General features: G+C 34.7%; 1 protein-coding gene across 1 annotated transcript in view; it reads left to right on the top strand.

Annotated features, from left to right (window-relative positions):
• Nucleotides 1–25,674, top strand: part of Spt6 (transcription elongation factor Spt6) — a 651,062-nt gene that overhangs the window by 187,724 nt on the left and 437,664 nt on the right. Inside the window, exon 11 of the mRNA XM_090401053.1 lies at nucleotides 14,289–14,375. Within this exon, the coding sequence (XP_090257179.1) occupies nucleotides 14,289–14,375 (87 nt within the window). The remainder of the gene's footprint in view (nucleotides 1–14,288; nucleotides 14,376–25,674) is intronic.

Below are 25,674 nucleotides of genomic sequence, written 5' to 3'. Positions count from 1 at the left end.
TCATCTGTTAAACAGAATATACAGTCATACCCCCAGTCATACAATACATTAGGTTCCAGACCACTATTGTGTGATGAATTTTGTTGTATTGTGAATTGCTGCCTTTTATTTATTTGTTTTTTTTTCACTAGTAGATGTATGTAATGGTTTAAATAACATTTTATAAGCAATCATATGTAAGCATAAATGACTTAAATAAAGCATTTACATGATATACACAAACAAAAAAATGTGAATAATTTTTGCAAACAGAAAACTAATTCTTGTATAGCTTGGCTTAAGGGTACCAACCAGTTTGGTCATCGATCTACACCACTAAACGTTTTTCCATTTCAGCAATAAGAGTGTCATGTTTACAGATAACTATAGTATTAACTATTATGGAACTTTTCGCTTCACTAAGAATTGCTGCCTATTTCAGTGTTCCATACACCATTATCATTAAATTTAATCATTTTAATCTCAGTATGTAATGTAATAGGTTTACAAGGCTTCTTCTTTTTCACTGGAAGCTATAGCATCCTTACTTTGAATTTTATCAGCTATGAATAGTTTATAGTTTACAGTGAAACACCAAAACACAGAAGCAATCTATGTTGGAAACAAACATTCCACAAAAATGCATTGGTGAGTTAAATATCATGTCATGTCACTTAAACCATCATATGAGCAAGCATGGTGTCAGATAAATGGCATTAGTCATAAATGAAAAGTGTCACATGAGTGGATCATTGTGAAATGAAGCATTGTAAGGCAGGGTATTACTGTATCAGTATAAAAGGACTTGGCTTCTGTAGGAGTTAGTCATACAGATGTAATAATTTCTTTCTCTTAGTAACTTAGGTTTTGTGTCCTAGAAAGTGGCCAAAACAACACCTATATAATAATATGTATTACTTGCCATTATGAACCAGGCTGGTGAGTGAATATTATTAACTTGTGTGCTGAACTAACATTTCAACCTTATAAGGCTTTGGAAAAGACAAAATTAAAAATATAACAAGGTTTTAGTCCTACCTTCCCAAAACTAATGTATGGAATAATATGCATGCATATCGTGGGAGTGCTGAGGATGATTATTTTTTGTTCTTATACAATGGTGAGTTATTTAAATTTCTCACAGAAAGACCTTCCCTTCTCCTCAGCAAAAATCACAAGAACAGGCTAGGAGATATGTGTAATAACTGAAAAAATAAGAACATAAAAATAAATCCTTATTAGCATTTTCTGTGAAATATACATGTGTGCACAACATTGCAATTATAGCCCTCCTATAACATAGTTTGATATGTTACTCAGTATTTCTCTTAATTGCAGTAATTATAAAGTGTGTATAAGAAAACCTCATAGTCAGTCACATGATTGCTATATATATCAACTTACTAGGGTACAGTACATTTATAACACAGGGTTTGCTATAGCAAACAAAGGAACGAGAACAAAATTTAGAGAATAAATGGAATCATCAGAATCAGAACAAAAGAAATAATGAAAAATGTAACAAAGAAAATTCCTAAAAATAGAACAGCAAAAATCATGAGAGATAAAGTTAAGAAATTGACCATGTAGATACAAATATAAATTAAATTACACTTTAATAAATATTTCCGATATTTCGGTAATGTCACGTACCATCTTCAAAAGGAACTTACAAAAAGGCACATGCACGTAGGCAGTACAACACAGTAACTGAGAATGAAGTGATGAAGCTATTGTTCTCCTAAAAGCCCGGATGGTGCCCCCTAGCGGGCTAAGTAGGTGTTCTTGGCCGTTAGGCTGAAGGTCTGCTGATGTAAGCCTCCCAAATTTGGGACAGTCTCATACAACCAAATTTGTTGAGGTTTGAAGAGTTTCTTAGGGCTGAGGCTGATTCCATAAATAGTCTTTCGAATTTGTATTTGCTACGGTGTATTACTGTAGCTTTCTTCCACTGTATTCTGTGGCGTGTATCCAGAGCATGGTCTGCAAGACCAGAATGGCTGTACTTGTGAAAACGGATATAGTCCTTGTGTTCCGAAATTCTGATATTCGTCCAATATTTTTTGGGGGGCTACCCCTGCAAAAAAATCCAAAAAATATTGAAACCTACAAACCCCCCCCCTCCACATCAAGGATTACTCTAAATCCATCACCATTCCCCTAAATCCGAGGCACCTTGGAAAAAATTACCAAAATCTTAAAAAAACATGACTTGACCTTCTGCTACAGCCCATACAGAAAATTGGCATCCCTTATCCGCTCCACTAAAGACTAACTACTTCCCCTAGACCTACCTGGTGTATACCAGGTCCCTTGCAGCTGTAAACTGTCTTTCTTTGGCCAAACAGGCAGGACAGTGAATATCAGAATTTTGGAACACAAGGACTACATCCGTTTTCACAAGTACAGCCATTCTGGTCTTGCAGACCATGCTCTGGATACTTCCAATTTGTTTGGCTTTATTTAACTGGAAAGTTTTTTCGTAGCTCTGTTCTATCATGTGGTCTATATTATTCCAGGTCGTGTAATTTAGACTATTAGAAATGTCATCAAAATAGTTGGGGTAATTAACATCACTTATATTCAATTCGTACCTGATGTGTTGGATTCTTTCTCTGAGTAGTGCCAATGAAGTCCTTGGGTAAATTCTTTTGGCTTGTATGGACTGAATATGTCCTTTGATGATAAGGAATTTAGGGATGATAGAGAAATCCATACACCTTTTTAATTTGAAGAACTTTACAAGAAAAAATACCAGACATTCAAAGGCCTCCCAGATAACAAACTGATTTTCAACATGTCGAATCACTGCCTTTTGAAACACGAATCAGATATACTAAAGAAAGGTTTTAACTTTTCAATACTCCAAATTACATTCCTAAAATGGACTTTATGTGTGGAACTGAAAAAAGTCTCTACCCACTACCACAAGTTGTAGCCAACGATATTAGATTTCAAAGCACGATCAACAGCAAAACAACCAAAACTGAATACCACTTCACATGATAGGAAAGCTATTCAGAACTTGAAGAAGAACAAAGAAATAATAATAACTAAAGCAGACAGGGGGAATGCCACCAACATCCTAAACTCAAAAGACTATTTCAAGAAGATGAACAACTTACTATCAGACAATTCCACGTACAAAATCCTCAGCAGAGATCCTACCATAATGAGACAAACTTCCTGATCCGTAACATGAATACTTGGCTTGAAGAACTAAAAAGAAAGCTTAAATCCTCACATCCCACTACTCCTAGACTGTATGGGGCGCCTAAAGTGCATAAGGAAGAAGTGCCACTTCGTCCAATTGTGGATGGCAGGCTCCCCCACTTACCTACTGGCTAAGCACCTAGCGAACTTACTTAAGGGAAAAATTAGACAAACAGAATCCTACATAAAAAATTCTCAACACTTTGACAAACTCAAAAACGTGAAGATAACACAAACAGACATAATGGCCAGTCTAGACGTAGTATCCTTGTTCACGAATGTACCAGTAGAAGAAGTCATGAACATAATCAAATATCTCTTTCCTGCTGATATTACAGAGATGTTCAAGCATTGCCTACAATCAAATTTCTTCAAAGTTAACAACAAGGTATACAAACAATTAGAAGACCTAGCCATGGGCAGCCCTCTGTCGTGTGCAGACCTTTTCATGGAGAAATTTGAAAATGAAATCTTCACCAGCATTACTCCTAAACCTTCAGTAAGGTGGAGATATGTAGATAGATCTTCATGATATGGAAAGACAACATGGAAAACCTACATATCTTTGTCAATAGAATCAACGTGCTCAACAATAAAATCAAATTTACTCTAGAAGTAGAAAACAATGAACAGCTACACTTCTTGGACAGAAGTGTAGCTGTTACCTTGTCTTTTAACAATTTCAAACTGTCCATTTACAAAAAACCTACGGACACTGGACGATATCTGCATTACTCTTCAAAACATCATAGGTCACCTAAACAGAGCATCATCCAAATGTTGAGAAATCGAGCTAGAAACTTTATCTCCGACAATGAAGAAGTTCAAACAGAACTGTCCCAAATCGCTATAACACTATTGCAAAATGGTTATCCTCAAAACATCAACAAATTTCTATACAAAGATAACCAACAAGAAAGAACAGTCTCCCAGCAAATTTCAACAGCAGTCATCCCCTTTATGGGTTCAATTTCAACCAAAATTGCAAGATTGTTAAAGGCCTATAACATTAGGGTTGTATTTAAACCAACTACTAGCATCAGACAGGTTCTAAGATCTCCTAAAGATAGTGTTCCATTTTATAAATATCCAGGTATATATAATATTCCATGCACTTGCGGTCTTTCCTACATTGGACAAACTTCGAGAATCCTGGAAATAAGACAGAAAGAACATGTTGGCGATGCAAATCCCAACAGAACGATCACCTCCGGGTTAGCACATCACTTTTCAACTTCAAACCACACTATAGTCTGGTATAACAGCTCTATGCCCTGCATAGACAAAGATTACAGACATCGATTATTTAAAGAAGCAGCAGTAGTGCTACGTACAGGCTGCAACCTAAACAGAAATCAAGGTGCCATTTGGAAAAATCTAATTAATTCCCTCAGTTCAACAGAACTACAGTACGCGAATAATCATATTACACGTTTGTGTGTAACGTGTGTTCATGATACTGAGTAAAAATGTCACACAAAGTGTTACCTTAACTACCTAACAGGTACTGACGTTTTTTGTATTCTTAAACCTTTTTTGCATTTATCATTTTTTTGTAATGTGCAAGCCTTGAAAAAGCTAGTCAGTTACTAGCGAAACCGTTAGGCAATATTGTACGAACATACATACGAATTAAAAATCTGTGGTCAGTTTAATAACAAGTCTTATATTTTGTAACATTTTATGACCAAAAAACATGTATGATTTAAACAGTCTCCAACATTATCAGATCTTATATTTCTATCGTCTAAGGCACTTTGTAGAGTATCAATCCACCTATATCTTGGTCTTCCTCTGGGTCAATTTTCCTGCCAACCTGACAGGAACACTTGTTTTGCTAATCTTTCCTCGCCCATTCTATTTAAGTGACTGTACCACCTGAGATTAGCTCTGCTAACGCATTCCTGGATGCTGACAATGTCAAGTTCTTTCCTAATATCCTCGTTTTTAATATGATATTGCCATTGATGCCATCTGTTCACGTCTCTAATCTTTCTCAGGACTGTCATATCTGCGGTCTCTAGTCTGTGGTCAAGTGTTTTACTTCTGACCCAGCTCTCAGATCCATAAGTTAAAACCGGTTGCAACACTGTCTTGTATACAGCTAATTTAGTGTTCCGACTAATTTCTCTCTTATTCCATATGAATTTATTCAATTGACTTCCTACCATACCGGCTTTGTTGATTCTGTTGTCTATTTCCATATTTAATTTACTGTCTTCACTAAAAATCGTGCCTAAGTAGCTGAAATGTTTTACTTGTTCCACAGGTTCTCCATTTACAACGCAGTTGACATTTTCAGCAATTCTGCCTATTTTTATTATCTTTGTCTTTTTATTGCTGACTTTCATACCATAATCTATTACAATAGTTATTCAATTTAGTCAGGGAATCTTGCAGATTTGTAGTGAATTTATTTCGAAGTATAACATCGTCTGCATAAAGCAAAGAACTGACATTAACATCTCCGATTTTGATATCATGTTTAATACCACTTTCCTTCATATTGTGATCCATATAGATAATGGATAACAGAGGGGATAATGTACATCCTTGTCTGACACGGATTTAACATTAAACCATCTTCCTGCACTTCCTTCAATTCTAACTGCTGACTTACAACTCAAATAAAGACTTAAGTATTGTTTGATATAATGCCCCATTGACACCTTATAACTGTAGCGTAATGAATAGCTTCTCTCTTGGCACCTTGTCATATGCCTTTTCCAGATCAACAGAACTTAAATATAGATCTTTGTTATATTCCCATGCTTTCTCAACTATTTGTCAAAATAATTGAGAAAAAAGTGAAGATCTGATCCTGACAGCCTCTATCCTGGCCTAAATCCAGCTTGTTCTTCACTAAGCCTTTTCTTCCACAATTCTTCTCAACCATTTCTCAAGTATACTTGCCTAGATCTTGCCAGGAATATTACCTCTGTAATATTTTATATACAGTAATATATATCTGTAAATATTTTATTAAAATAAAAATTGTTTATAACTTATCAATTAGCGAATAAAATAATGGTAAATCCAACGATAAATTTAGAGCAACTGAAACTCAACTGAAATTCATAACAGTGGGAAGTGTGTGATGTAGTTATGAGTAAACACGATTATAAACGAAACGCATACGATGTGCTTTGCTTATAATCGTATTCACTAGGCTATACTTTGGATCAGTGGAAGTCAATCGTATTGACTTCCACTGATCCAAATTAATTCATTTACCCGAACTTATAAGAAAATTGCTGATTTGACAATTTTAACAAAAAATAAATAAACAATAGCAATACACTTAGAGAATTAAAAAATAATACAAAATAATGAGTTTCCGTTTTAATTAAATTTGTAAGTAAGGAGGAATAAACAAGAGATCGACAAAAAATCGCTCTTCGATCAACGGGTTGATCACCACTGGATTAGGCTGATCATTCTATAGTCATTACAAGTTTTCGCATTTGCTTTTTTAGTTAGCATGATGAAGTTCGAATGTAACCAGTCTTTAGGGATTATGCCTGTATCGTAGATCTTATTAAATAGCTTTACTAATATATTAATGTTGTCACCTTCTAATAACTTTACCATTTCTGCTGATATTCTATCCGGGCCTAAGGCTTTATCATTTTTAGCTGAGTAAAGCATGCAAAATGAAAAAGTACAAATGCAAACAGTCATGGGAGACAAAGGAAAGAACTAGAAGAGCATTAAATTATAAAAATGTGAAAGCTTTTATACCTTGAAAGGTTACATTTAGCATAATGTCACTTAACTGAAATATTTTATTTTCTATGATTTTCTTTTATTTCTGCAATTTTCTTTTGTCATGTTTCTTGTGATTTTTTTTTGTTATATTTCCTGTCATTTCCTTTGTATCCTGATTGTAATGTCATTTTATTAGCTTAAATCAATGACACTTACTTGAAATCTTCCTAATAAATTAAACAATTGCAGTCTGTTCTTTATGATCCTCAGACAATTATTTCAGAGTGGAATGATATATTTTTTATAAATATATTTCTATCCTACTGAATGAAACAGATGATGTTTAGGTTCTAGGATAACTGTCTTTGAGGATTTAATCCGGTGTTATGCAAAATTTTTCTGTTAGCTGTGGTAATCATTCCAGTTTGAAGCAAAAAGTTCACTCTCAGAAAATAATGCTTCATCTGATACGCATGGGTGCGCGTGCGCGCACACACACACACACAGAGACAGACAGACAGACATATTTTTTTTACCTGATTTTTATAATTTCATGCTCTACTAGTTCTTTTCTTTTTTCTATTATTGTTTGCTTTTATACTTTTTCAGGTTGTCATTTTGGGCAGTTTATGTACGATTCATGCCAATTCTTTGTGTTCTCTCCTCAGTGTGCAATTTTTTGACATTTCCTTTGTTCTGTTTTGTGCAATTTTCTTTTGTTACATTTTCCATAGTTTTTTTTTTTTGTTATATTTACAGCTATTTCCTTTGTCTCCTAATTTTTTATGTTGAGCCCATACACGAGAGATTGGTTAATCAACCTATAGTACATTAGTACTGTGTATGAGTCGTTGGTTGGGAAAGGGGAAACTTGTTTACTTTAAAAGCCTGGATATTGTATTCCTTGGGACACACACATCAGGGGAAAGTCTGTTTCACAATACAGCAGTAGCAGGGATGAAGGAAGAGGAAAAGAAACTTGTTCTGTGGGTTTCAAGGGTGTACCGTGAAGGAATGTTGGACGGCAGCTGCATGTGTTCCAACAGATTTAGTACTGAGCTGGTCAATTATTGATGCTATTTCAGATGAACATTTGCCATGGAAATATTTATAGAATACACATAATGCAGAAACCAAATTCCTGTGTGAAAGTGGGAGGAATTAGTTGGTAAGAGATGAGTTATTAATCAATCTAATTGCCCTCCTCTGTATCGAGTCAATCATTTTGAGTGAGCTGTTAGGGGCTCCCATCCAAATGTGAGAACAGTATTCGGTAGCTGGGCAAATTTGTGATTTCTATAACAGCTGTTCAGAGGTGAAGTAACATCTTGAGCGAACGAGAAATCCTAGTTTTTTTAGAAGCTGAGGATGCAATGGTTGTTATGTGTTTGTGCCAGGAGAGGCATGATGTTTGGGCAATTCCAACAAGAGAAATCTTATCTTGTCTAGCAATTTGAGTGTTGTCAAAAATGATACCAGGAGAAAATGGTTATTTTTTGTGAGAAATAAGACAGAACTGGGTTTTATTGACATTGAAATTGACAAGGTTATCTAATCCCATTGGAGGATGGCTTGGAGATCAGAATTGAGGAGAGTAGGGGTTAATGTTCTGTAGGTTGAGGTGAATTGTGTAGAGTAAGGTTTATTAAATGACAGCACATTACACTCTTCCTTTTCATCTGCAAAACTGTGTGTTGGGTTGGAAGTCAATTGAAGTAGGTCATTGATATAGTAGGAAGAGGGTTGGCAGAAGGACAGAACATTGTGGAGCCCTGGCATTAGTTGAATGATGAAAGGACAAGGAACCATCCACTATCGCACATAGTGTGTGTCTAGACAGAAAGCTGGCAATCCAACTGCAGAAGTCCTGAGACAGACCAAATGATGGGAGTTTGTTTAGTAAGCCTTTGTGCCATACATCGTCAAACGCTCTGGAGCTATCAAGTGCAACCACTTGAGATTCACCAGATTTCTCCATGGTATTTGTTCAGAGATGGATGATATATGTGAGTAGATCTCCTGTTAATTGGCAGCAACTGGTGGTCATTGATTAGCTGGGTGCCTTCGAGGTAGTAGGAGTTGGGAATTGATGGTTCTCTCCATTAGCTTAGATATGCCTGAAGTGAGTGAGATAGGGTATTTGGTTGACGACAGTGATTTGTTGCCCTTCTTCGGATGGGTTGAATATAGGCCAATTTCCAGACTGTGGGATAGATACTAGTGGAGTAACAGAGTATATACAGGTGACATAGGATAGGTGTCAGTTCTGGTGCACAAACCTTCAGGACAATTGGAGGAATTGTCCTGAAGACAGTTCCTCCAGTCGTCAATCAGAGAGACTTTTTTGTATCTAATTTGGAAGTCTTTTTCTGATCTCTTTCTGGCAAAAGGATATAGGGGCATTGTATACTGGGAATCTGGAATGGTTGGGGGAGGGAGCATTTATCATTGTCAGTTACATGTGTATTGGAGACAAAGTATGAAGACAGGAGATTGGCTTTTTCTGTGGATGATGATCCAATAGTAATCTGGGTATGAAAGGGGGTGGAAATAGTGTTGGCCAAAAGTTATGATAATTGCTTTTGGCAAGAGACCAAAAGGCTTGGTTGCCATTTGGACAGCCTTCAAGGTTCATGCTTTTTTGCTCCTTCAAACTGTGTTTTGGAAGCATTCATAATTTTCTTGCAGCTATTTGGAGGCCTTGATATAAGCCAGTTATGGTATGCTTGCTTTTTTTATTGTACAACCTTGGCACATCTTTTGGAGAATTAGAGTTTAGTTAGAGGACGGCAGTTTAGAGTAGTGTGGGGCATGTATTTTTCCATGCGAGTAACATGCATAAGTGATACTTTTCAATGCATATTGAAAGTAAAAATAATAATATGTTTGGGTGAAATGTCATTTGGATTCAGTTTGCTATAGCAAAGGTTTCAGCTGGTACCGTTTCTAATGGTTGGCTTAAACTAACATTGGTTTTATGTTGGGACTTTACCATACGAGGGTGGTCTGAAAACTTCTCGGTCTCGACCACAGATGGTAATACTATCAGCAAGATTATTTTTTCTAAGTTGGTACATCTGTCATAAGCATCCACGTGAAATTGCAAGTCATTCTATCAAGTAGTTTGTTTTATACAGCAAAATGTTGTCTGTATCCCTTGAAATGGATAAAATTGAGTATCGTATGGATATAATATTCTTTGTATAAGAAGGTTTAACGGCAAAAGAAATTCATTGGAAGTTCATAAAAGTTTGTAGGCACTCTTCTCCTTCATTTTTGACAATTAAGAAATGAGCTGCCGAGTTTAAACATGGTAGTACCAGCCTTGATCCACGTGAAGGACATCCAAAAAGTGTAACAACACCAGTAATCATTGATCAAGTGCATGATATGGTATTGGATGACCGGTGAGTCAAAGTGCATGAAATCGCTGAGACTATAGGCCTTTCAATAGAACTTGTGGGATACATTTTGCATGAAGAAGAATTGCAAATGAAAGAGCTTTGAGCAAGATTGGTGCCATGCTTGCTCACAGCAGATCAAAAACGCACTCGCAGATCAAAAATCGATGCACAAAATCAGTTTTATTTTTAACAAGAATAAAACTGATTTTGTGCATCGATTTTTTACTATGGATGAGACTTGGATTCATCATTACACACCAGAATCCAAACAGCAGTCAAAACAGTGGACAGAAGCCATTGTTCAGCACACCAAAGAAGACAAGGTCTTGGCATCAGTGGGATGCTCAAGGCATTTTGTTTATTAATTATCTTGAAAAGGTTAAAACAATAATCAAGGAATATTATTATACCGATCTTTTAACCAGACGACAAAAAAATTCGTGAGAAAAGACCCGGTTTGGCAATGTGAAAATTAAGTGATTTGCCCATGAATTGTTGGAACACACTTTATTCTCCAGATTTGGCTGCCTCTGACTTCTATCTCTTCCCAAAACTAAAACTGTTCCTCGCTGGTCAGCATTTTTCTTCGAATCAAGAGGTGATTGTGGCTGTAGAGGGGTAATTTGCAGATTTTACTGAGAGCCACTACAGGGATGGGATAATGGCACTGGAGCATTGCTGGAATAAATGTATTAGTCTTAAGGAGATTATGGTGAAAAATAAAAGTAGTTTTGAAATTATAAATTCATTTTTCCATTGTTAAGCCGAGAACTTTTGAGACCACCCTCATAGTTCATTATGGCTGCTTGATTTATGCATATTTCAGTTTTTAGATTTCCTTTGAAATAACTCTTCTGGTTATTAGTGGAAACAGTGGAGCCTCCATGGCTCAGTCAGTATAGACGAAGCCCTTTGGTCGGAAAGACCTGGGTTCAATTCCAGTCCATGACGTGAGAAACTCTTATCTGGTCTTTTTCGACTAACGGTGAGTTACCCGGTCTCATACGGAGTAGGGGGATTTTTCACCTGGAAACTGGTGTTTCATCCCTCAAAACAGGCAAACTGGCGCCATGAACACACATGGATTACAATCATTACAATCATGAATACGTTCCAGCCACATGCCAGTTCCGAGCCTGGATAAATTCGGGGATTGGAGAAAGTAATGATGAACTGCATGTAAAAATCTCATCAGGAGTACTTTGTGAGCAAAGCTACAAAGTTACCTACAGTCACGAGAGGACTTAAAGGGAAAATCAGTCAGTGGAAACAGCAATTTCTAGAAAAGAACTGAAATTTTTAGTAAAAACAGTAGAAGTTTTGGTAAAAATTATTATGAATAGCTACAAGTAGGGTTTGTCGGTTTTAAAACCTGTTTTTCGGATAAATTTGTGAAATTCGATTTTACAAACCGGTTTAAGATACTAGAATTAATATGGAAAATTAATTATTTAATTAAAAATGTTAGCATTTTGACTTGAAACCGATGTATATGTTACAAGGGAGGAATCGGAAATTGACATAGAGTCAACACTTATGATGACTATGGTGAGGATTTTTTAAATTCTCGATCTAGATAACTACTGTGGATTCCCTATGTTGTCTGACAATTACAAACAATCAATTTCCCAAATTAAAAAAATATGCAAATTTTTTAAAAAATCTCCCGTAAGAGATAGCATCCTTCAAAATTATGTAAAACAAGAAAAAGGAAACGTATTGAGTCTAATTCTTGATTGCCAAACAAGATGGAATAGTTTAGAGGCTATGATTGAAAGATTTATACATTAAAAGAATGTGCTATTTTAGCTTTGAATGATATTGATGCTTCTCATATGTGGAATGAAACTCAATATAATAAAATCATGGCGCTTCTTAAAGTGTAGGGACCAGTACGTGTAGTAGCTGAGGCCTTAGGGTGACAAGGTGGCAATTTATTAACAAGTGAAGGCATATTGGAATTTCTGTTAAATGAACTAAAATATTTAAAGATTGAAATTAGTTTCCAAATTATTAAATGCTTTAGAAGTACAAATTGGATTGGTAGCCTTTTACTATATTTGCAAAATCCACAAAACATTTCAACAAAGAAATTTGGTGTATTTCCATTAGCTTCAAAACTCGATATCATTAAGTTATGTGAAATATTGTCTAGAATATATTCAAATTCTTGTATGTAAACAGATTTCGATGATGAATATATCAGAGATGGAGAAATTAATCAGGGCAATATTCTAAAAGAAGCCACGGAAAAATCATTTCATAGGTTTGTTGAGGATCCTGAAGAAATAATATCAAATCTGAAAACACTGAAGGCCGAATTTTCACTATTTGAGGCAACCAATAAAAGAACAAAGAATTTAGATTTATTATCTGATGCCCCCTGAAAACAAAACCAAGTTCAGTAGCCAGTGAGAGAGTTTTCTATTTTAAGTTTTATTTATTTTATTTTAGGTATTTCTATTTTGAGTCTAGAATAAGAACAAGATTAAGTAATTGTTCAGTGGACATTTTGTGTTTTTTGAAATCATATTTCCTGAAGAAAATACTAAATGAAATAAAAATTTATATTTTGTATGGCTTTTAGTTATTATAGTTTTGTTTTAATTTGGTTTTGTGTGGAGCATATTTTATTTTGTTATATTTTTGTAGTTCCATGAATATTAAATAAACTGAAAAATTTTAAAATAAGTATAAATATTTTTTACTGTTTTAATTATATATATATTTTTTGTAAAAATTCGAAAACTGATTTAATCGTTTTTTGGAAATAATGGAATTTGAAAACTGGTTTTTCCAAAAGTCGGTTTTTGTATAAACCCTAGCTACAAGATAACCAAGTATGCTAAGCAAAATCAGTATTACCAGAAAATTAAATGAAACCACAATAGAAATTTAAAAAATTAATAAAAATAAGAAAATTTTAATTTTGTTTCATGGATGTTTCTTAAACAACAGCTCATTCATGCATCTCTTCATCCTCATCAAGTCAGTGCTGGTAACTACTAATCTTGCTGTCTTGCAAAATTCATGGACTCTATTGCTTCTATTGTTTCTTTCATGATTCCCAAATTTTCCCATTACTCTTTCCATGTCCCCATAACACTACCCATTTTTAAATTAAAATCTCTCTTATTACTGTCAGCATTTCTGTATTGCAATGCAAGTTTGCAGGATTCTTTAACTAGATTGAACAGCTGCTTGAACAAATTTTTTCATGAAAGTAAGCAATAAAAAGACAAGAACCATGAAAATAGACTGGAAAACACAGAAAATATCAACTATATCCCGAATGGCGAACTTATAGAACAAGTACAACATTTCATATGTCTAGATCAAATAAACCAGTCAAATAAATTTATATTGAATAAGAGACATTAGTCCAAACACTTAACTATATACTGTATACTAGCAGTATAGTATACAGGGCAGTGTTCAAACCAGTTTTAACTTATTAGATAGAAGAGTGAACAGATGGCAGCGTCATATTAAAAATGAAAATATTAGGAGGGAACTTGCCATTGTTAATATTCCTGAATGTGTGAAAACAGAGTTAATCTAATGTGGTATTGTCACTTAAACATAATGGGAGAAGAAAAGTTAGAACAGTTGTTTGATTCCATAATGTGTGGAAAAAGATCCAGGGGAGGATCTGGGTGGATTGATGCAGTTAACAGTGTCCTAGAAAATTGAAATTTAAGATTTGACAATATTGGATTCCTGTTAAATAAATTAATTTTGAGGAAAATGGCATATGTTAATAATATTCAAAACTCAGTCAAGTTGTCTTATAGAATCCTGTGGCATCGCTGTGAACAATAACATAGTCAATAAGATTTCTTATTTCTCTCATCTTCTCTCTATATGAATTTGTGCACATTTTATTTTGGAAAGTTACAAGAATTTAATACCTAAAATTTGAATTAGTTTTATATAAAATATCTGATGTAGTGTTGTTAAATATTTCATCTCTTTATATAATAGGTATTTGAACCAAGTGAACTTGAACGAGGTCATTTTACAGACTTGGATAATGAAATTAGAGCAACAGATATTCCAGAAAGATTTCAAGTAGGTAATTTATATGATTTTAATATGTATTTGCAATTGCAATCTTCATCAGTTTTTTTTTTTTTTTTTTTTTTTTTTTTTTTTTTTTTTTTTATTCTTGCAGATTTTTTCCTGCAAGAATTAATGCACAAGGATTATGAAATCCTTGTATAAGTATATAAAGTACAAGTATTATGAAAAACACAATCCTTGTACTCTTTATTTCATATTGGATTGTGAACTAATTTGAGTTTCTTTATTGATTGAAATTTTTTTTTCATTCAGAATTTTTTTTTTTTTTAAGTTCTCTCATTTACATTAAAAATTCACTAGTAATAGAATTTTGTTTACTCAAATTAAAATGCACAGGATGACGTGTATTAAGTTCATGATAAAGGAGTTATATTATTGAATGTAATAATGCATGCTTGTATGCATGCATGCATGCGCGCACACACAATATTTTAGTATGTGTTAGTTTGTGAAGACGAAGAATTATTCCAAAAGTTTCATACATATATATCTGCTGTACCTCCTCAAAATAGATATCATAAATGCAGTACTCAGAATAAGTAACTATGTATTGTGAGAGGTCCATTAAATTGGTTAGTGCATTTAATGAACCAGCACATATGATACATTTTCAATATTAAAAAAAAAATAAAAAAATTAAGAACCATGATAAAAGACAGGAAAATAACAGAAAACATAACAAAAAACACAAAAATAAAATTCTTGTACTCTAGTTAATGACAGTTATTGAAAAATGAAGAATTATGTTCATGTCTGTGTGAATAATACTAAAGATATATACTTGTGGCATTAAGAATTGAACTTCACAGTTGCCCAGATGTAAACAAATTGTTAACACAATCTTACATTATTTATTAGGTCAGGAAAGGTATATCTATCATGTATTAATTGAAGTATGCTGAGCACATAAAACAAACAAACAACAAAAAAAAAGATTTTTTTTTTTAATCTTTTACAAGCAGATTCTTCACAAAACATCAAACTTTTAACATATTCATATAAATTCATTACTTTAGTATGTTATTTCCTTCCATAGTGGTAAATTTGAGAATTTCAGGAAAGGTATATCTATCATGAATTAATTCAAGTATGCTGAGCACATGAAACAAACAAACAACAAAAAAAAAAGGATTTTATTTATTTTATTTTTTTTTATCTTTTACAAGCAGATTCTTCACAAAACATCATACTTTTAACATATTCATATAAATTCATTACTTTAGTATTTTATTTCCTTCCATAGTTGTAAATTTGAGAATTTCATATTATGCAGGTACATAATATGTTCACAATCGTGGAATTTTGCTCTTAGTGAGAAGTAAAAATTATCAGGACATCATTGTGGTGTCACAGTGATGTCCTGATTATACATATCCGCAAGAGATGTGTTTTGCATTATGGGAGATACTGAGATAGGAGTGATGTTAGTTTCCTCCACCTTTGCAACGAGTTGCCCAATGTTGTACCACCTTACCCCAGTCTTGAAGATACTTTCAGTCGCAAACTTTGTTTGCTCACACTTGGATAAAGGATTAAACTAAATTTATTATAGTCTAACCAAGTGAAAAATAAACTTTCAACAGCTTTCTCCAAATCCAGAGTAATTTAATAAAAAGGTGGCACACCGTTTGGCAACTGCTATAGGTAGAGATGACCTTGCTAAGGCTTCTGCCTGGTATCTCAGCTTGGGCCTGGCTCCCACTGAAGATACCTCAATAAAGGTCAAAACTAGTCTCGGTAGTGGCCCTTCCCTTAATGCATAACATTATACGTATCCGCAAGGAGATGTGTTTTGCATTATGGGAGATACAGAGGTAGGAGTGATGTTAGCTTCCTCCACCTTTGCAACGAGTTGCCTGGTATTGTACCACCTTACTCCGGTCCTGAAGATACTTTCAGGTGCAAACTTTGTTTGCTCACACTTGGATAAAGGATTAAACTAAATTTATTTTATTCTGTGTATAGTGTTTGCAATGTCTGTTTCAGCCTTGCTGCATCTTCTTCAATCACGACGATGTCATCTGCAAAGCAGAGGTAGTTTATTCTTATGCCATTTATTGAAATGCCTCCACCTTCTTCTTTAATCTTATCTAGTGTCCTTCCCAGGTGTGTGATGAAGATGATTGGTGATATTGGGTCCCCTTGTTTGCCAAGGTATAAACCTTGGCAAACAAAAAAGATATAAACAGCCAAGCACTAGTTTGTGCTTGGCTGTTTATATCTTTCAGCAGGTGGATCAATTTATTGTCCACACCATAGGACTCCAAGACAGCCCATGTTATATTTTGGTCAATATTATCAAATGCTTTTTGGAAGTCCATGAAACAGCAATATATCTTTTTGTTCTTTCTTCGAGCTTTCTCTGCTATTAGTCTTAGTGCAAATGTTTGTTGCACTGTACTTTGATCTTGTTGAAATCCGACTTGCTCATCCGGAAGATGTGCCTCCATATGCCCCTTCAGGCGCTCTGTTAGTATTTTCATTAGCACTTTGCCACGGTGACTCATTAATGCAATAGTTCTGTAATTGGTGCATTCTAAAGCACTGCCTTTCTTATGAAGAACAACCAAGACTGATTTTTTCCACTCTTCGGGGGGCATACCCTGATCTCCATATTTCATTACATAGCTTATGTATTTCTTTTGCAACTGATTCTCCCCCATATTTTAGCATCTCGCCTATCATGTTGCCATTTCCAGGACTCTTGTTATTCTTGAGATGTTTTATAGCCTTATTCACCTCCTTTTCCAAGATGTCATTTTCAAAGATCTCTGCTGGTGGAGAGATTGCTTTTAGTTCTTTGATTACTTCTGTTGCAGTATCATTTAGTTGATTTTTATATTGTTCACTGCAATATCTTGTCCATCTGTGTATGATTTCTGTCTTGTCCATCAATACTTTACCAGTTTCATCTTTGACTGCTACTGATCTCGTTTACCACTTCCTGTTGACATTTCTTATAAGTTTGTAAACCTCTCTAGCTTTGTGTTCATGCCATGGCAACAAAAAGTCTTATGTATACATAAGTTTCTGTGGGAAGTTTTCAGTATTGAGACTACATTATAATATAAATAAGGAGTTTAATAAAAGTGTCTGGTTTTAATTGCTTATTTTTATTAAACTCTTATTTATATTATAATGTGGTCTCAATACTGAAACCTTCCTACACAGGAAGTCTTATTAAGAGAAATTGTGAATATTAAATCAATAAAATAAAATTTTCTAGAATTCTTGAGAACTGCAATTTCTCATTCCCGTTTCTTGTAGATTAAAAAAAAAAATGTTTGGAATTTGAAACCCTACTTGAGATAGAAAAAGCTATCAGAGTCCTGGTATTTGGAAAGCAGCTGGAAATTTGGAAATATATCATCATATCATAATATTTACCCAGAAATGCCCAAAATGGAGATATAAAAGTTTTATAGTGGCTAGCTACGGTGAATAATGCAAATGGCCCTGCTAAGAAGGTCTAATTCTAAATGAATGGAGTAAGCTTCTCATAGTACCTACATGTAGAAAATGAAATTAAAAGAAAAGAAAATGTGAGAATTACAGAGAAATTTCCTAGCTGAAGTGTTCTAAGCAAGTTTTATGCAAGCATGGTTGGGAAGAGACTAAGAAAAAATGTGGTAGAAAAACTTGGAGAACAAGTAGGAATTGTCAGGATCAGATTTTTACTATCAGACAGTTGAGAAATCATGGGCATATAACAAAAAATCCTTTGGCACTATTCTGGAGATCAAACAAGCATTTGAGATGTCCACTAAGCAATGTGGTGGTGATTTACTGGCTGATGAAAACCCACCACCTACATGAGAAACATAAATCTGAATGTACTCATAACAATAATTTCCATGCATTATGTATGTAAATCTGAATATAGCTTAATTGAGATGTTAAATATCAATTTTTTACCATCCTGCTAAATATATTGAAACTATAAAGTTTCAAAAGTTATAGAGCTTATGAGAGTACAATCATTAGAGTAGCTTAAGTATTACACTAGTTAAAATATGACTGGCTTTAAATACAAGAAGAAAAAGAATTTTTAAGGTTCCAAGATGAAAGCTGTTGAAAATGTACAGTGTGTAGTGTAAATGGGACATCATACAGAGTAATATATAGCCTATTTTATATTAAGTTAGCAGTCAGAATTGAAGGAGATACAGGAAGATGATTTGATGCAAAATCAGATATAAGACAAGGCTGCACCATCTCCAGTGGTAGTTATCCTTTTGGAATTCATTATGAAAGAAATAGATGAAATCTATTTCTTTCATAATGCATTCTATATATTCCTCAATAAATAGATTACAAGCTGTCAGTCTACTTTCTTCTTTTTTGTCTCTTCTGTACTCAAGTGGGTTGAGTATAGAAGCTCCTTATCCCTTATGAATAAGAGCTATCCACCTTTCTCTATCCAGAGCAAGCTCTTTCATATGCCAACAGCTTTGAAAGTACAATGCAATTCTAAGGGTTTCATGCCATGTCAATCTTCTTCCCCACTGTCTTGTACCTTCCATAGTACCCTCAAACTCAGCAAAGAAGTCTGTGCAGTTCCATTTGCACGATGTGGCCAACCAGTGGAGTTGATGCTTTTTTACAGTGTTAGACATTAAATTGGGGATATTCAAATCTTGCAACAAATCTTGTGCATTGTCTTATGTTCTGTCCAATAACCAATTTTTGTGAAGCATTTCATTTTTCAAAAACCAGCAATCTCCTCTGCTTCTTTTTTAAAGGCCAGGTTTTTGTCTCATAGAGAGCTATTGATATTATTATATTTTCATAAAATTTATCTTTCTAGAATTATAGGATTTTTTTTTTTTTTTTTTTTTAATTTTATTAAGCTTAATTCATCACTGTCCATGCTGTGGAGATTCTGTGTTTTATTGTAGCTGTGCTGTTTAAGAATAGGAAGCTCAGTACTTGGGTCAGAGCCCAGTCTAGAGTGGTAGATATTGTAATGGTCATTAAAAGATCCAAATGGCAACGGGTATGTCATGTTGCACTCACAGATATCTGGTATCCCATATATAGAAAGAGCAACAGGAAGAGATAATAGGAGGATGAGATTAAAGAGATAGTTGGAACCGAGTGACCTACACTCATTTCCAACTATCTTAAAATAAAAAAGCTCAGGATAGATCATTTTTCCCCCTTTGGAAGGGGGGGAATTTCATCCAAGAAAATGACTGGCAATGTTACTGATGTCATTTAAGTTTAAAGTCAAGTATGTCCCTAGTTAAAACCATTAAAACTGTATATCTTCCAGATATTTTCTATTTTCATTATCTTTGTTTTGTGTAAATTAATGATAATTTTGTAGTTTTGCAAGCTGCTGTTGAAGATTGTGTACATTATTAGCCATAATCAGGGTTCAACAACTTCTGCAAAATCCTACTCAAAAGAAAAAAGTACTTACCTCCCTTTTTTTTAATGATGTTTCACAATAAGTCGATAAGATTCTCGTGAACAGGCTTATACGTTCATTATGCATTTCTAAATCGCTTAAGGAATTGAACAACGTAGATCCGAATATAAATTAAATTATACTTTAATGAATATTTCCGATATTTCGGTAAAGTCACGTTGCCATTTTCAAAAGGAACTTACAAAAAAGGCACGTGTATGCAGGCACTACAACACAGTAACTGAGAATGAAGAGATGAAGCTATTGTTCTCCAAGAAGTCCTGATGGTACCCTCTAGCGGGCTAAGTAGGTGTTCTTGGCCGTTGGGCTGAAGGTCTGCTGATGTATGCCTCCCAAATTTGGGGCAGTCGCATACAACCAAATTTGTTGAGGTTTGGAGAGTTTCTAAGGGCTGAGGCTGATTCCATAAATAGTCTTTCGAATTTGTATTTGCTACAGTGTGTTACTGTAGCTTTCTTCCACCGTATTCTGTGGTGTGTATCCAAAGCATGGTCTGCAAGACCAGAATGTCTGTACTTGTGAAACCGGATGTAGTCCTTGTGTTCAGAATTCTGATATTCGCTGTCCTGCCTGTTTGGCCAAAGTAAGACAGTTTACAGCTGCAAAGGACCTGGTATACACTAGGTAGGTCTAGGGGAAGTGCTTGGTCTTTGGTGGAACGGATAAGGGATGCTAATTTTCTGTAAGGTCTGTAACAGGAGGTGAGGTCATGTTTTTTTAAAATTTTGGTAATTTTTTCCGAGGTGCCTCGGATGTAGGGAATGGTGATGGATTTAGAGTAATCTTTGTTGTGTGTGTGTGGGGGGGGGCTGTGGTTTGTAGGTTTTAATTTTTTTGGGGGGGGGGGGGGGGGAGTAGAATACGGTGGAAGAAAGCTACAGTAGTAATACACCGTAGCAAATACAAATTCGAAAGACTATTTATGGAATCAGCCTCAGCCCTAAGAAACTCTCCAAATCTTAGCAAATTTGTTTGTATGAGACCGTCCCAAATTTGGGAGGCTTACATCAGCAGACCTTCAGCCCAATGACCAAGAACACCTACTTAGCCTGCTAGAGGGCACCATCAGGACATCTAGGAGAACAATAGCTTCATCTCTTCATTCTCAGTTACTGTGTTATAGTGCCTGCATGCACGTGCCTTTTTGTAAGTTCCTTTTGAAAATGGCAACGTGACGTTGCCGAAATATCGGAAATATTAAAGTGTAATTTAATTTATATTGGGATCTACATTGTTCAATTCCTTAAGTGATTTAGAAATAAGTCAATAAGAGTTCCATAGTGATTTATGGCATTATTTGGAGAACATTTTTGTGTGAGATTCCAAGAAGAAAAAGTCAATAAATAATAAGAATAGGAAGAACAGTAAAAACAACAATGTTTTTTTGAAAATATAATTTGTTGCATTAAATTTTGTTACTAGAATGATCCTTTATATTACGATATTCTTCTCTGTTTTCTTAAAGTTAAATAAAAGATTCGGTTTTGTCCATTCTGCTGCAGCTACTCATCATGGGTGAGCATATTTGTTGAGCCCTGGTTTATATTACTATATTGTTTTCATATTTGATGGGTCTGATTACTTTACTGTTGACTTATTCTTTTAGTTGAGGACAGTACTTCTTTAGTGAGTTCTTAGATTAAAATATTAAAGCATGGGGAGGGTGGTCATCCCAGCATAACTCCACATTTGATTTTTAGTTGTTTTTTTTTTTTTTGTGATATTTTTATGTTGAATTATCGTACTTGTATTCTGATAGTAGTAAATCTTAATGTTTCAAAGTCTGTTTTTTCTCAGTTAACATTTGAATAAGTTTTTCTCTATTGACAGAATCGAATGCTTGTTTATAGTCTACAAAACAACAATAGAGGTCTCTCCCTTTGTACCATACGATTTCAGCCCAGCTATGAAGGGTAAATATATGGTCAATTGTTGATTTATTTTTCCTGAAGCCAGCATGTTCTTTCTCTATTGACTGTTAATAAATGTTATTTAGATGGTTCTGTATTGTTTTTTACAAAGAGTTTGTAGGAATATCAGAGGAGAGTGATCAGTCTATAATTATTACATTTTTGAACATCATCTTTTTCATGTATAGGCAGAAGTTTGCTTATTTTCCGTCGTTTGGGATTATTTCACTGAAAATAATATTGTTGAAAAGTTTAGTTAATTGTTTAATTAGACCAGGTTCACCATTGCTATAAAGCTCTGAGCATTTTGTCAATTCCAAATGATTTCATTTTGTTAAAGTGAAAGGATTATGTCTTCCTCTAGAATTATCAGTGCTATGTCTTTCCTCACTGGTAGATATATATATATATGGGTGAAAGCTATCTTCCTTAGAGATATATTAGAGACGTAATTGTACCAGATGTGTTCTGTTTCTTCAATATTTCCAGTTACATTAATTTTAGAATCTTTTATAGTGAATGGGGAAGGGTATGTGCAAGAGTAGTTCCATAAGCTTGTGGCCTGACTAACTTTTACAGGTGATAGAAAGAAAACAACTGTGTCACTTTTCAACATAATCTCCCTTTACTTTAGCACACTTTTCACATCTTTGAATTAATATTTCTATGCCCTTGAAAAAATAGTCTGTAGTTTTGTCTGCAAAATGGCCTAAAACTGTATCTTTAACCTCATTGTGTTCTGCAAATTTTCTTCCTTGAAGGTCTTCAGTTTCAAGAAGAGTTAGTAGTCACTAGGTTCTAGATTGGGGCTGTAAGGTTGGTGTTCAATCTCCTGGAAGCTTTCAGCATGCAGTCCTTCACAGCAATAGCGCTATGGACTGGGGCATTGTCGTGCAGCAGGCAAACACCATGACTCGGCATCCTCATCTATTCTCCTTTATGGCATCGCACAGTTGTGCCAGAGTGAAGCATAATATTCTGCATTCACGGTGGTATTCATTTCCTTGAAGTCAATGAAGAGAATGCCCTGGCAGTCCCAAAAGATTGTTGCCATGATCATGGTGGACTGAGTGATTTTGGCTTTTCTTGACAATGCTTTGCCTGGTTTGCACCACTTTGTGAATTCGCTTTTGAAAAGAGTATCACAATATCTCTCTCTAAAAACTTGTGAAAACAGATCACACGATGCTCCTTCTGAATTGAAAAAAGAAGTTGGGGCGCCCACCTTGCACTGACCTTCGTGATGTGAAGCTTCTTGTGAATGATGTGAAAGTTGGTTGTTATAGAAATCCCCAACCTTGCTGAGATTTCTCTAAGCTTCAGCTGTCTGTCATTGAGCAGTTCCTCCTCAACAATAGAGACATTTTCCTCAGTCATCACTTCCACAGCCGACCATCACAAGGATCATCTTCGATGCTCTTTCTTCCTAGGCAAAACTGTTTAGCCCATTCCTTCATGGTGGAATATGAAGGAGAAGCTTCCCCATAAACACCGTCCAATCGCTGTTTGATAGCACTTGGAGAAAGCCCTTCTTTGGTGAAAAACTTTTTTTTACTGTGCAGAACTCAATTTTTAACATTACAGCCACTTAATGTGTCATGTGTTTGTCAGATGAGTGCCTCCAACTGAATGACACAGGTAGAGAGTTGAAACTTCTACATTAAGCTCCCCATAAATGGGGAGTTAGTGTAGCAGCATGGATGGGAGCATCCATGGAAGTTAAGTTTGTTCACAGTCAAGAAAGGGGTAAGAGCTAGCTTTTTCCTTTCACAGAGTAGTAAATAAGTGGAATAGTTTACTTTTAGGAGTGAGTTCTTCTAGTGTGAATAAATTTAAGTGAAGGTATGATAGCTGGTTTGGATAATTTATATATCTGGTCGCACGTGGCACGTCCCGCTATTGGAAATACATCTCCTTAGAATGACCTTCTTCTCCTGTGCTTTCTCTTTCTCAAGATGAACAAACTCCTAGAACAGCCTCCAACCTAAACTTCCGAACAGCCAGCCTAACAGACCTTGAACAGCCTCTTTTATATGATTCAGAAGCTCCTTGTTTTTAGTGTTGGAGGTCCCCAATTCTTCTGTAAATAAATGACATCACTGATGTTTTGACCTTCAGAGTTGGCAGCAACAATCTACATCTGAACGACTTTCAATATTTTTGTTTACTTTTAAGTCGCCAACATAATCCTGTCTAATCCCCTTAACTTAAAGAATTACTTCTAGCATTCTGTTACATCAAACCAATATACTTCACAATTTTAACCTTTACAATATTTTTTTTAATAATTTACGAATAATTTCTCTACCATTCTTTTTGTTAACTAGTTTTACAAGTTTACAATAAGCACTTCTCCTTTAAAATTTAAAGGCAATAATTTACAATCTTGTTCTTTCCACATGATTTGTGACCTCAGTAAAAGTCGATGTCGGAAAATATTCATACAGATTTTCACCGCATCGAATTTTACATTATCACATATGCATGCCAAATATTTATATATGCAAAGTATGTAATTTAATAAATAAAAATGTATGAATCTTTCAATTCTAAACACTAGTTCCGGCACTAATTAATGTTTTGAATTTAAAAAAAATTAAATCTGTAGGCCTATTACTTTTAAAAAATCACGGCACTCTGGTTTCAAAACAAGTATTTACACACTGTAATGCAAACTTGCGAAGAAACAGTATTACTAGATTTGAGAACCAGATATAGACTGCCTTGATCTTCACTTTCACTGGAAAAATTTTCTTTATACTTCCTTGCTGATTGGTCCCTGATGTTTGCAACACAAATGTTATTTTTTTCATTTTTGAGATCAGAGGATATGATGCCCATTGTAATTAGCTTGCAGGCAATTTTCATAAACAACTGTATTCCCTTTCCTGAATATTGAAAGATTTCAGTGTCTGAAAATTATGATTATTCATGAATGCTTCCATGTTTAAAAATACATGGCTTGGATGTTATTTAGGTGTTCTGAGTCTGAGCTTTTCAATACATTCACGATTATTATTCTCCTCAAATATTTACACTATAAAATATTTATTCATAAAAAATGAAATGACAAATTCCAGGAGACCCTCACGCAGCCCAGTATAATTGATGCCAGGGCTCAGTACTGGACCATGGTCTGGCAGTTGAGAAACACTGATTTGTGGGCAGGTCTTGATAAAACATGGTTTTTGCTACTATGATATTATTTCACCTACAGATGTCAAGTAAATGCTCCCCTCTTTCATTTCTTGCATCTATTCCAACTTTGACATTAAAATCATCATAATTATCAGCAGATGTGTTTTATGTCATCTGTTAATTTCCTCTTGTAGTTCTTGATAGAAATGTAGTCTTCTTCTTCTGAGTGTGAACAATCCCTAGCATATATTTATATTATTTATTTATTTCTTAAAAGAGTTTTCTTTTCTTTTTCCTTGTAGTTTAACTTCTGTAACACTGTGCAAAAGTGATCTATGGACCATGACAGCTACTCCTTTGTTGCCAAATCGTTACCACCTGTATAATATAATGTTGACTGTTTTAAATTTATATGGCCTTGTCCACTCCAGAGTGTTTCAGAAAGATCCACAACAGTCCATTTAAATCTTTCTAGCTTTTTCTCCCTTATGAAACGTTTGAATCTTTAGTGTTTACACAACCAGTTTTTTTACCATATCTCTGTAGTGTAAGATTCAGTGCATCAGCTCCTCCATATGCAATAGCATCTTCTGCACTTGGCAATAGAATCCATATGGGTTTGAGGCAGTTGAGTTTAATATAGCTGGCCTGCTATTCCTTTGATACATTCAGCTTGCTAGGTAAATGAAAACCTGGAAAAGGAAGCCCACTCCCACTGAGGCAGTTGAGTTTAATATAGCTGGCCTGCTATTCCTCTGATACATTCAGCTTGCTAGGTAAATGAAAACCTAGAAAAGAAAGCTCA

This window comes from Typopeltis vanoorti, chromosome 11 (genome assembly GCF_054136105.1).
Source record: "Typopeltis vanoorti isolate ZY-2024b chromosome 11, IOZ_Tvanoo_1.0, whole genome shotgun sequence".
Taxonomy (NCBI): domain Eukaryota; kingdom Metazoa; phylum Arthropoda; class Arachnida; order Uropygi; family Thelyphonidae; genus Typopeltis; species Typopeltis vanoorti.
Note: the sequence above shows the minus strand (reverse complement) of the source record. Positions and strands in the feature narration are given on the sequence as shown.